The sequence below is a fragment of the Anneissia japonica genome, unplaced genomic scaffold (assembly GCF_011630105.1).
Source record: "Anneissia japonica isolate Jap-2015-1 unplaced genomic scaffold, ASM1163010v1 scaffold4988_len2956909_cov206, whole genome shotgun sequence".
Lineage (NCBI taxonomy): Eukaryota > Metazoa > Echinodermata > Crinoidea > Comatulida > Comatulidae > Anneissia > Anneissia japonica.
The window spans coordinates 2,438,361-2,452,226 of record NW_022696345.1 but is presented as its reverse complement, the minus strand read 5'-3'; the positions used below and the strand labels follow the sequence as shown (position 1 = coordinate 2,452,226).

The 13,866-nt window shown below is 33.9% G+C and overlaps 2 protein-coding genes across 2 annotated transcripts; both read right to left on the bottom strand.

The window, feature by feature from the left end:
- Positions 1-135: 135 nt before the first annotated feature.
- Positions 136-3,123, bottom strand: LOC117101867 (dynein heavy chain 5, axonemal-like). Its single transcript, XM_033241982.1, has 3 exons — positions 2,982-3,123; positions 1,031-1,232; positions 136-559 (listed from the first exon to the last, which is right to left on the bottom strand). Exons 1-3 carry the CDS (start codon positions 3,090-3,092, stop codon positions 381-383), a joined length of 492 nt encoding a protein of 163 aa, XP_033097873.1. The 5' UTR covers positions 3,093-3,123; the 3' UTR covers positions 136-380.
- A 3,339-nt stretch (positions 3,124-6,462) lies between these two features.
- On the bottom strand, positions 6,463-13,367 carry LOC117101907 (uncharacterized oxidoreductase YrbE-like). The gene is made up of 7 exons (XM_033242022.1): positions 13,231-13,367; positions 11,891-12,162; positions 10,781-10,851; positions 9,619-9,727; positions 8,663-8,790; positions 7,503-7,568; positions 6,463-6,629 (listed from the first exon to the last, which is right to left on the bottom strand). The coding sequence occupies exons 2-7, from the start codon at positions 12,106-12,108 to the stop codon at positions 6,463-6,465; spliced, it is 759 nt and encodes a 252-aa protein (XP_033097913.1). The 5' UTR covers positions 12,109-12,162; positions 13,231-13,367.
- Positions 13,368-13,866: the final 499 nt, after the last annotated feature.

The window sequence follows — 13,866 nt, the reverse complement described above, 5'->3', positions numbered from 1 at the left end:
CCTAGGGGGTCCGGGTAATACCCAGGTCAAATTTTTGTTTTCTAAACACCCGAAAATAACCTCTGAGGCGTTTTGGGCGATCAATTTTTTCTCTTTCTTTATTTCTTTCCTTTTTCTTTTCTTTGTACTTTCCAAAAGGGGACCCCCTAAATCCACCCCTGCCACCCCCACAAAACATGATAAAAATATATAAGATATGATTAAACAAAGATTTCTATAATATTCACTAAGGGCCATTCATGGTCCTTGCTTGTGTTTTTCAGAATTCTACCTTTACTGTTTTCCTCTACCAATGATTAAACTTTGGATTGGCTTGAAATTGGATTTAAAATCTATCCAGAAGTCTATATTACTGTGCTACAGATGCCCAAGATATATAATTAGGTGTTATCTACTTGTTCTATTTCTTTACACCAATGATGCACCAGATCTTCCAGGATTGCCACAGTGTCTGGATTGGCAGCAGCGGCTAAGCAATCACTAGGAGTGAGAAGACTTGCGACATCAAAACTATCACAGCCATGCAGCTTCACAGCACCTGATATGCTAGTTTTTGCACCTGAAATATACAATTTGGCACATGATGTAGAAGTGGTATCATTGCAGCCTTCAATATTTATGCATTTTAAAACTACAACTTTGGTATTCTCAGCACAACAGAAGAGTATTGACAGAGCTGGTAACAGTCGTGTTGGCGATGTGGACAATGATGATTATGATGATATAATAACAAATAATAATAGATATAAAATGAGATGGTAGGACTTTTATGACTAACAATACAATATAGTTTATTGCACAAGCTTTCACCCAATTGATGGGGTGCAATGAATAAAGGATACTATAAAATATCTATATTTATAATATGTATTATAGGACAAGCAATAATTTAATGGTGATAATGTTGATAACAGTGCTGATGACATTGATGATAACGGTGCCAATAATGATGAGTGATGATAATGATGATGATTAACAGCAATCTTGATGGGCAACATATACCAAATCTGGAATCACATTCATTCCTCACCATTGATAAAGTCGATGAATGTATCAAAGGAATCAAGGAAAATCTGCTTGGTCTTTTTCCCATGAGGTGTTTCTGAAAGTGCTCCCCAGTTTCTAAGTGCATGGGCTGCAGGATTGTGAACTTTACTCAACAGTTGTTGGAGAGCAGGAAGAACAGTTAAAATTCCAGCATTTTGACAGCTGAATCTCCCGAAGTTCACTTCCTGAAAATAACAAAAATCTCTCAACAAAACAAAGATAATACAGAAATGATATCTAGACTTATTATTAAATTAAATGAAAAATTTCTACATTAGTACATTTTTTATATATATTTATTTATTTATTTACTTTTATTTCCCTATTGACTGCGACATATATGAGTACTGTACAACACATTGTGCGAACATACTTGAACGAGGTTATGCACAGTAACCGAAGATGATGATGATTGTACAAACTATGCTCAAATAATATTTCAATAATTCGCACTGTAGTCTACCTGTGACTAAGCATCAGATTATACAAATCAATCAAATTTTATTCAAAAACAAAAATTCATATCTACACAATAGAACACAGAGAGTTGTCTTCCAAGGTCTTGGGGCCACTTATTTTCAACCTTTTTAATAATGATTTAGCATATGCATTACCTCCATGTGCTTTATTTGCAGATGATACAATCATTTACAGAGCCATTACAGTATGCAAGACGAGTGTCTTGTTCAGTGTGATCTAGATGCTTTAGAAGGATGGTGCAGTAGAAATGAAATGACACTAAATTCCTCAAAAACCAAATCCTTCATATTACTCATCATCCAATATGTTCTTAATAATGCTCCAATAGAGTCTGTACAATCACATACTTATCTTGGAATAACCCTGAATCAACCTCACTTAAAAACCATGTTAAGGCTATTACATCCAAAGCTAGCAGACTTCTTGCCAGTACAGTCGATGGGGCATCCCCAAAAGCTAAATTCTCCCTCTATCGTGCTCTTGTACTCCCTGTACTTGAGTATGGTATTCCAGCCTGATTACCTCATACAGCCCACATTCCAATAGTATAGAAAAAATCCAAAGAAGAGCCACAAGACTGGCATTGGGACAATTTAGAGATGATATTGAATATATAGACAGATTATCTAAATTTAACTGGCCACAACTCTCAGTCTGTAGGCAATTTCTTCTGATTTCATTTATTTGCAAGGTTCTCCTGTGTTATGTTGACTGTACAAGTATTTCCAACTCCATTCAAGTCTGTACTTTTTTACCCCGCCATACTCTTTCCTTTAATACCTTAAAGCAAATCATGATTCTCTTCACAAATCTGCTACACACACATTCCCCCATCTTTGGTAAGACCTTCTTAATGACCTTAAGAATTCTCTCATCCTTGATTCTTTCCCCATATTCATTTCTAGACTCAAATCACACCTGTATATACAATCCCTCATCTGAATAATAATGGTTTTAATAAAATGATAATAATGGTAATAATTAAAATAGTAGTAGTGGTGGTAGTGATAATAATGATGATGGTGGTGATGGTAGTGATGATGATAATAGTAATATTGTCATTATCACTATTATTATTGTTATGATTATTATTATTAATAGTTATGATGATGGTGATGGTGATAATGATGTTTGACTTGTTGCTCCTCTCTTTTATTTTACTGGTTTCATTTTTCTTTACATTTTTGCATGATGTTTATTTTTGTGTTTTATATTAAATTTTAATGATAGTGTATATAATTGTTGTAATTACTGGATGGGAGTGGTTCTCTGACATTTTTTTTATAGTAATTAAGTTTACTTAGAGACCTGACCCTCCTATCCAGATGTCTGGTTTGCCAATAAAGAATAAGAATAATAAGAATAAGATGAAATGATCTAAGTCAATCAATTGGTATCACATCACATGAATGTTAGTATAAACATTGATATTGTAGTATGAATAATAAACCAACCTCATGTACATTCCTTGCATTGATGGCAGTGCTAGCATCCGACTTGATGAAGTATAAACAATTTCCAATAAGAGCTTCACTTGTACCATCAGTCACAATCATGCCATGCATCTTGGCTCCTTTTGCTAGGCCTAGATTTCTTCCAGAATCTGGTTTAGTACCCAGAACAAAAAACATAATTTAAGAAACGAAATTTAAAGGCACATAAAAAAAATTATTAGATTATATCACTCTTTTAAAAAAAAAAAATTGATGAGAGCAGGAGGTTTTCTTTCTTTCTTTTTTTTTTTTTTATTTCGGGGGGGGGGGGGTAGCATTTTACCCGGGGATTCCCGTGTGACATCGTTTTTTTTAAGTGGAGGATGCATTTAAACTGCCCTGTGATTCAATGGCCTATCCAAAACTAGGCCTATAATATTCCGGTGGGAAACTCATATCAGACATTACTCAAGCATCAAAGGGAAGGGATCACCCTAATTTATAGTAGTCATATGCACCAGCCTTTACCTAAACTTTTTTTCTTGATGTTGTAGGTTAGTTTTTGCCCAACAACAACAACCAATCCAACCAAACACACCCATCACAAGGAAGACCGTTCACTTGTATTGCATGATGTAACAAGTTATTTTTATCAGTAAGTGTCTCTGTGGAACATGCGAGTCTTCATGCTGTAATCAACGATCCGATCAGCCCACTGGGCAAATCTATTTAGGGACGGACCGCGGTGTTGCCTATTTTTAGCCGCAGCTGTGGAACATTAACGATCCAATCAGCCCACTGGGCAGGTCTCTTTAGGGACGGACCGCGGTGCTGTCTATTTTTAACAGCAGTTTAGTGAGCTGTTTATTTTTAGCAACAGTATACAATTTTAAAAATGGGTTTTGCATTTTCAACTTTACGGCGATTCCAATGTCTGATCTAACCAATTGGAAGAGTTTGAAGTCTGCCAAATTATTCGGAGCCAATTCTTTTATATTTTGTGAGCAATTCTTTTTTGCAAAGTTGTTTTTATGCAGTTAAAATAAATGTGACAAAAAAGAAAAACAAATAAATAAATAAATAAAAATAAATTTATTCCCGCATCAATATTTCTGAAATTTTTGAGGCGTGCGGGAGTGATAATCTAATAAATTTTTCTATTTTCCCTAAACTATAATAAATTTGAGTAACTAATTAATTACTTTACTTATTTCGTAAATAAATACATATATTCTAATAGTTTCATCTGGTTTGCTTATAAAGATAGTAGAACTGTTTAATCAAAGACAAACGGATGCTAGCTCCCACAGCCTGAGGAAGTCATGTTGATAACATACACGAAAGCTCACAGTAAATTTATATATAATTGTGCTTGGTTTTATTGTTGATTAAACACTACTACTATAAATACATAAGCAATCATAAAAAGAAATCTGAGACAAGACAAACCAGAGTATTAGTCCGGGGGCATATGTCGAAAAATGGGCTCCCGTGGGATTTTTGTGATCATTTTAGTTTTTTGGATGGAATATTTTGAATTTGTGTAAACGATTAACTTCTGTACTTAAAACCTATACTTACTACTGCTGTTCTAAAATATTGTTTTTATTATTAGTTATTTTTGCAACTTACCTGTCTTTCTCTGATTGTTTCAGCTTGAAAAGCAATCATTGCAATACTCTTTCTCTGGGTGCGAAGACGTGGAGGTAAATTTTGCTTCTTTCCATCACTATCAACAAATGATCCCTGGCGGGATTGCATGTTATCTTTGGACATATTTATTTTCTGTGGAGAAAAAATGTTTTCCATAGTACCTAGGTAGGCCTATTGGATGAGATAGGCCTAGTCCTAGATTGACTTGACTAGGCCCCTAGCTAGGCCTTTACATTTTATTGTAAATAATCACTAAAAAAATATCACTCACATGTCCAGGTCCCTGTCTGTACAAATTTTAAAATAGGCCTAAGCCTACCTTTATGCTTTTTTACAGTAATAATAACATAACAATTCAATAAATCTCCTAAATCAATGACCAGGTTTACCCCTAGGGCCTAGGCTAGGTAGGAGCTAGGCCCTAACCTAGTGCCCAGGCCCTAGGCCTATATGATTAAATGTGTGATTGAGAATAGGCCCTACCCCTAGCCTATGAAGAGGCTAGGCTACCTAAGCCTAGGCTTGGCTAGGCCCTAGGTAGGAAGACGGTAGGACCTAGCCTAGCTAGGCTGAGTGAGAGGTATTTAAACACCAAGTTTAGCTAGCCTATATAAACAGCATTATCTAAATACAAAAAGAATTTCATATGTACCTTATTTTGCTTACTTAAATCTATAGAAAAACTGCGTTATTGCAACCTTATTTCACTTCCTAATGTGGTTGGCTAACTAGGCTAGTCTACTTCCTTCTTCATCGCTAACGGAGTGCGCCACGAGAAAACAAGCAGACGATCTGCTCCGGGTGGTGGTTAACTTTTTGGAAGATCTTTCGAAAACGCACAATCCACACGCTCACACAAACCTTTGACCAATCAGATTTCAGCCTTTTTCTCTGGTAACCATAAAGCGCCCTCAATAGTTAACTTCTGATTTTCATACTCCGCGACAGAAAGCCAAGAACAAGTAAAGTAAATGAGCCAACACAAGCGAAATATATTTCGAACACAAGCGAAATATATTTCGGTAGTATTGTGGGGATGTAATTTGCGTGCATTACATACTAGTTCCAAAACTCGTTTCTTTTAACCAAGGACAAAAAAACATAAATGATGTTTAAAAATGAAACATAATGATGTTTGAAAATTTGATACAGTACCTTCATATGATTTTTTAAGCCCCAAAAATATAGGAATTGATGGTTGACAATCAATCTTAGAATAATTAGGCTCCTGGCCTATAGAAAAAAAATTGACATGTGCTGGGGCAATACAACATTTATTATGGGTACTATTTGTGAGAGGTATCATAGTAGGTATGCCAGGCTCATGCTCTGTAGCAAATTAGGAATATGTTTACACATTTTAACAAGCAAAGAGATGGAAATTATTCTGGCAAAAACAGCAGTGATTCTCTTCGATTTTTCTATCCTGTTGAATAAAAACAAATAAATGTGTAGGTTTATTTACACAGTCAACATAGCGAATGTATAATATTGTGGATGTTAATATAATAATAGCAGGCAATAATGTTTATAAAAATGGAATTATGATAACCATAGGCCCTATTATGTACAACAAAGCAGGTGTCAACATTTTGTAACCCAGATTTTACAAAACTCTGTAAAAATTAATAAATATATGTGGATAGTGGAATGACCTATGCCTTGCAGGCTTCTGTAGACATTTCCCAATCTGGATTGAAAAGTTGTTGTCGAAAATATCCGATGTTGCAAATGACTAGGTTTCAAAAACTCTAGGTTACTACATTTTATTAACCACGCAAAAGATATAAAACAATGAATCATAGATAACACCACATACAATAGGAATCCCATTATTTCATTTATTTACTTATTTCTTTACAAGTGATGGGCCACATAATGGATAGCTAGATAAACTCTCTCTGTTGCTTAGGAAAGGAGTGGACTTTACTTTTTCACATCTGTTAGTACCATAATCTGTTTGCAGTACCTTTTCTATAGTTGCTTGTTTAGTTACCTCATTATCAATCATAGAGCCTACATTAGATGTATTTAACATTTAAAATATTAGAGTACTAAGAATATATCAAACCTATTAAAATATTGAATGCATGGAAGGCCTACAAGAATAATGTTCACATTTTATCATTAACATAATGTGGGCCTAAAATACTGACGAAATCTGAACGTATCTCAATATTTTCTTTTCCGTACATACATAATTATTACCAAAATAATATACTACAGTTAAACTTGCCTAAGTCCAATAATTTCAAAGTTGAACTTAATTTACATGCCAAATTGTTGTGCTTTCCATTAATTAACAATCTGTAAGTCAAATTTTATCGAAGTCAAACAATTTTTCAATGGCATTTTGGACTTAGGCAAGTTCAACTGTATTTAATAATAGCATTATACAGTATTTATTCAATTTACATACTTGAGGTAAAGAGGAACACTGTTATTGCAAATTCATCAAACTCTATTTGATTACATGATAGTAAAAGCAACAACTTTTATTATCTTATTTAAATTAGCAGCATATAGTGGATAAAAATACAATGTGTAAATTTTCAAATTTGTCAATACTGTATTATTTCATTTAAACTGGTCAATCACATTGTAAAAATATCAATACAATTTAATGTCAAATTAAAAACAATATAATTAAACAGTTAAATAGGAACAATTAAATTGTCCACCACCTAATGGATAAAATTATTACAATGTCAAAATTTTTAAATTTTTAAATTTTATCACATGGTAAAAATAACAATACAATTTAATGTCAAATGAAATGATCAAAATGAAAACAATATAATACTGTAAACAGTTAAAGGAACAATTAAAATGTCCAAGATTAATTCATTTCGAAGTTAATTAATTTTCCTGTCTTGAGTGATTGCTCACAGGTCTCTGCAAGACGTGTTGCTAACAAACACTGGTATTCAGTGACATCTAGTGACGGCTCAATTCCTAAAACAGATAAAATAGAAACAAATTAAATAATAACAGCTCAACACCTCAGCTAACATATTAACATGAAAACAAATGAAACAAACAATAAAATAGAAAAATTGAATTCTTCAATGAGCTGCATTTGAAAGTGACAGCAAATGGTATTTCAATTATGAAATGTAACACTAAAAACAAAACATAAAAAAAAAAGGAAACCTTTTTAACAGAACTGGCAATGGAAACCCACTTTAAATTTAGAATGAATGCCATATAAAAAAGGAAGACAATCCACTACTCATTTCATTCTTTAACACGCAAAATGCCATATTGCTTAAGCATTTGATCCTAAATATGAAGCACAATGGTAGACTGGCATTACAGCCTTCTCTAGCAGAAATACGAGAGCAGTAATTAAATTCAACAAGAAATAAAGGCCAAGAAGTAGAACAGTTCACAGTGGCTATGTTCTGTCTCTTATACACATCTTCTACCGTGCGAATAATGTATTATTTACTATTTGCATGGTAGACAATGTTTGTATGATATCTGAAAAGGTATTTCGGTTCGATTAGGTATTCCGTAACAAATTAAGTAAGTTTCTCTTAAAATATTTAGGTCTTTTGAGACGATACCGTGTTAAATATTGTTAATTTATGACGTACCGTGCTAATTGGGAATAAGAACTTATTGGCACGGTTAGATTAGACGTCATGAAACGTCAAATGCTGATTGGCTAGGTCTACCGTGCGAATAAGACTCATAAGAGCTTATTCGCACGGTATACCGTGCGAATAACCACTTTCAACCAAAATACAAAAATTTGTCAGCCTTGCTACATTATTCTTAATACATTTTGGCACAGAAACACCCTAGCTTGTGCATAATTTCATCTGATTTAACATCCACCAAGTTTCTAAACACACCCACAATACAAAGGTATAATTGGCCATTATCATAGTGTCTCCTTACTCATCCATTTCTAGGTTTCAGTCTGCTCATGAATATAAATATGGCTGCTCATATATAAAAGAATGTGTGTCTATTCAAATTAAAACATAGGTTTTGTGAGGTAACTTGACGCTATATAACTTCCAAATTTAGAAAGTGCTTACCTGATATTTTTAAAAATGACAATGCAGGTTGAGGGTAATCCCTGCTAGTGGTTTTAATTGATCTGACTTGACCTATTTCACCAGCTCTTACACGCATGTAAACTTCACGTATAGATGGGTCAAATCGCCTGCAAATAAACATATTCATATACAATATTGTATATTTTATTTCTTTTTATATATTTCTTCTTTACCTTGGGTGACCTGGTCAGTGCAATTGCATTGTTATCCTCCAGGGCCCAGAAACACATACTGTACAATAAAATACAATAAAGTTCATAGACAATTAATAAGGGCTTTAGAAATTGAAATTGTAAGAAGGATATATTAATAATAATAATAATTATTATTATTATACAATAACAATAATAATATAATAATACTACTACAATAAAATAATATAATGATAATAATAATAATAATAATAATAATAATAATAATATTAATAATATGAAGATTTGCAATGGCAAACAACAAAAACCTAGTTACTCATTTGCATGGGGATGCTGACAATGTGTCTCTGCATAATGTTGGCTTTACTACTTTCTGCCTTTTGTATTGTTTCTTATTTAAGCATGTAGAGGGCCCCCAAATATCAGCCTAGCTAGAAAGTTCACCCTCTTATAAAGATGGTTGAAATAACTAAATTCTATAGAAGGCAGAGACACAAATAATTCTGTTTAATTTTATAATTTTACTGTAACAGAATCATTTGCTTCACAGAATAACCCAACAACTCCAATAAATTTCAAGCCTTAAATTGACTGTAAGTACAAAATGGCCTGTAAATATACAAAAAAATCTATCTGAGTGACATTTAAGGTACCATATTTGGTATTTTTTGTATTAAAAAATCTTGAGTATACTTCTGTATTTTCAGACAGACTGTACATCTTTAAAATGTTGTAAGCACCAGTAAAAGTACTAGTCATATTTTTATATTTATTCATCTTCACCTGTTGAAGGCACAGTATAATAACTGGCCGTATTGCTTCGCAGCAGCGTAACATGCTTTCACTTCGTCTTCTTCCATTGCTATAGGTTTCTCACAGAACACAGCTTTGCCTGTGAATGATACTATTTTTAATCTGCACATATCTTTGGGTGTGCTGGAGAACATATCTCTCCCCCACCCACCAAAAAAGCTAATTACCCCAGCCACTCCACACTGAATATGTATGAAGTACATAAAAATATATAAAATATAAAAATAGTTAAAAATCAGTTATTATCATATTACTTTATTCTGTAACTAGCTCCCACCCCTCACTTCATTATCACTCCCACTTACTCCACCTTCGTGCCCCAACATCAGCCCCTCTTCCCTTTCAAGACTATTAGATATGCCACTGTTCCCATAATGTTATTAAAATCATTAAAAAAAATAAATGGAGGAAAATTTAAACCAAAAACAAAATCAAAGTCAAAATTTAAGATAAAAAATGGATAATGATAAAGAATGAGACAGCAAAAGGACAACTTCAACACTCTATGAAAGATACTCTATGGCGTGACAAGCACTAAAGAAAAAAACACCTGTGCGTAGGCAGGTAATGCATAGTAATTAACTCAAAAAATATTCAGAATATAATATTTTACAAAAGAATCTTTGTTGATCTATATATAAGCAATAATAATGTTTTATGAACATTTTTACTTTCATACCTTTTTACATTTGTTACATTATTTATATATATTTATATTTTTATTGTTTACCTGTTCTTTTTTTGTAATTTTGAATATTTATTTCTTTCTTTTATGTGTGTCTTATTGTATTGGTTTTATAAGGACACCACTGAAAATGAGCATGACTATCGTCGGCTTAATGGGTAATCCTAGTGCTCTTTTGTCTTTCTTTCTCATGCATTGTTATCTCGAGTACCTAATAAATCAAATAAAAAAAAAAAAAAAAAAAAAAAAAATATATATATATATATATAAATCAAGATAGTTGTTAACACTGTTAAATTATATATAAATCATCAAAGAAAGGTAAATACAGCGTTGGAATAAAGGACTTTTATACACACCCACACACTCTTACCCACCCAATACATATTCCCTAAACATACTCACTACTGTAACACACACTGCTACCTCCTACACTCCGCTACTTACCAGATTTTAAAGCTGCTATGATAAGGCTAGAATGACAAGCAGTCGGTACGCATACAATAACCACTTCCACACTAAAAAGCAAATATCAATAAACTATATAACTAATTAATGATTATCATCAACAAACAATGAAAAACAAATTTTAATAATATTCCAATATTAAAACAAAGTTTAATTTTAGAATGTTACTGTAATGGTAATATTAATATAGCTAGTTAATATGCAGTTCACTGTCAATAGTTGGTATGCATACAATAACCATTTCTACATTAAAATACAAATATCAAATAACTATTTAATAAATTTATGAATATTATCAACAAAAAAAACCAAATTTTAATATTATATATTTTTTAGAAATGTTATAAATCTATTGTGAGTTTATTTTTATTCTGCAGAATTTTGATTTGGACTTAATTTGGAACTAACTGAAGTTGTATGCTGAGGTCCGAAATGGACTTACCCAGATATTTACTTCTAAGAATTAAATTTAACAAATTTTCAGGATTGAAAATTATTCTTTTTATCTTTATGCTATTTAAAGAGCCCAGTACAGCTTTCAAAACAAATAAGGGGTTACCCAGGTGTATTGGTTCTTTCATACAGCCCCTGCAATGGAAAGAAGAGAGTAGCTGGCATGGGTTTACCTTGTAGCAAAGAGTATAAATAGAACAAGAGAGCAAAGTCCCGTTCGTAAAAACGTCACGCCTGTGTAGGACGCCCACTAACGGTTGTATGTTCTTTTTATTACCCAGTGCAGCGCTGCGCAGCACAGTAGAAGTACGCCCGCTATAAACTCTTATAAGCAGAAAACAAAAGTGCGCGGTGGAGTACTGGGTAATAAAAAACATACAAGCGTTAGTTGGCGTCCTGCACTAGCTGCGTAGAGCGTATGGTTTTTTTACGCTCTCAAGGAGCGTTGTTAGCTCTCTTGTTCTATTTATACTCTTTGCTTGTAGCTCATACCCTTAGAAGAGAAGAAAGTTACTGTACAAGCTAGTCCATGCCTCCAGCGCTTTAAAACTTTGGTATAAAGCACTATATAAACGATATCCGACTACATTACACTACAACCACTACCAATTTCAATCAGTAAGTTGTTCAACTTACCTCTTGTCTTCTATGACTTTGTTAACACCATTAGCCTTTACTATTTGAACAGAATCATCTAAAAAGCATTCATTTCTTATTTTATCAGCTTTCTCCAGGTCCTCTTCTACAATCCACTTCACATATACCCTTGGATTACGCACCGCATTTCCAATATGGATCAAACCAGCTCTTCCAAGGCCGCAGATAGCAACACATATTTTGCGTGGTTGCGACATGTGTATGTTTTTTTAGGGAAAAATGGACAGAATCTGACTTGACTTGAATATGAGCTGAAAACAGAAAAATATGTCAAGTATATTTATAGGATTTTTTTTCAAAATTTAAACACTCTTGTTTCTGACAGTATGTATGTTATGTGTAGCAGAAATTTTATGTGCAGTTTGTCAGATTTTCAGTGTCTCAAAACTAAAACTGTGCAAGAAACCTTTAAACAAAGTAAAAACCGTGCTAGAAAATGAGGCTCAGTCACCATGCTCTGTAATGCATACCGTAGGCCTATTTTAATACACTACTTAGATAGGCTTTTCTTTTTCCATCTTGATTACAGAGGTCAAAAACATTTTTTTATTTTTTTAAAATCATATAGTGGTGTAGATTAGTCTTTTAAAAACATTTTGCTGGAAATATTTTTTGGATACGACGCCCCGTTATGGAGTTTTGATTTTTTTAATAACATGATGTCAGAAAATCAGCCCAAAAGCTTATCTTATTTCTGTTGGTTACGCACCCCAATGTTCGTCATTACTTCAAGATGTCTACTGATTCAAGGAAAAGGCCTTTTCTTTGGACAGGGGGGGTCCATGCCTGTACGACAGGACAGCTGACTAGAGACTACCTAGGGCCTAGGTAGTCTCTAGTCAGCTGTCCTGTCTAGCGGCAGGGCCTAGGCCCTATTATGTATTATAGGGTGGTTGATAGCAGTTAGAATAGAATTACGGCTTTACACTGGAATAGGCCTAGGCCTAGTTTTACTTTTAGATTTACCAGGCGCGCCTGGCCCTGGGTGTTGAGAGCGGGCTAGCTAGCTAGTAGGCCCAGCCTCTGAGGCTCTGTCTAGGCCTAGGCTAGTAGTAGTAGTTATAGTAGTAGGAGGATAACTCATGGCATGGGGCCTAGTAGTTTGTAGTAGCTAGGCTCTCTTGCATACCTACCAAGTCTCCCACATCTGACGGGAGCATCTAGGCAACACAAAATTTCCGGGGCCTACGCGGGCCCTTCCGTGGTGGTGGTAGACAAATCTCTAGCCAGCACTTCTCTCAAACTTGGCATGTAAGCCTACGGCTTGTAGTAATTAGGGCAAAGAGTATAAATAGGCCTAGACCCATAATTATACTAACCATGGGCAGTACTGTCTATTGCTAACACTTATTTCACTACTTCAAACGATCTAAACCATACAAAAGAAAAAAAAGAAGTATGCTCCAGCCCTATCTTCCCATTTCCTCTTGTGTTCAGATCACAGACAAGGATCTTGGATTGTGTAGTTAGTAACAGGGTTGCCAGATAGTCGACAGTCTTCGCGGCCAAACACACGCCATCTCACGGCCAATTTCGGCCAAACTTTTTTTCGGTATCGGCCAAAATTCGGCCAGATTTTAATCCGATTAGAAGACATAAGTGGGTACATAATTACACGAAAATCAGCGGTCATTCGTTAGAAATTTAAGAAATTCAAATGATATACACAGAACAATGTTAAACTTTCACTGTTTTTCATCTTTTACTTATCACCATAAAATACATGCCCAGCTACATCATTATAAATAGCTTATTAATATTATGTTCTTTAGTTGCTGGCATGTAGGGGCGAATCCACAGATGTCCGAAAGGGAGAGGGTCCGGGGCCGAAAAAGATAACACCATCTTGGAGAAATTTTTGTTTTCTAGACGCCCGAAAATAACCTCTGATACGTTTGAAAATTGCGTTAAAATCACATTATTAAAATTGATCTAAATTTGATTTAAATGTATTA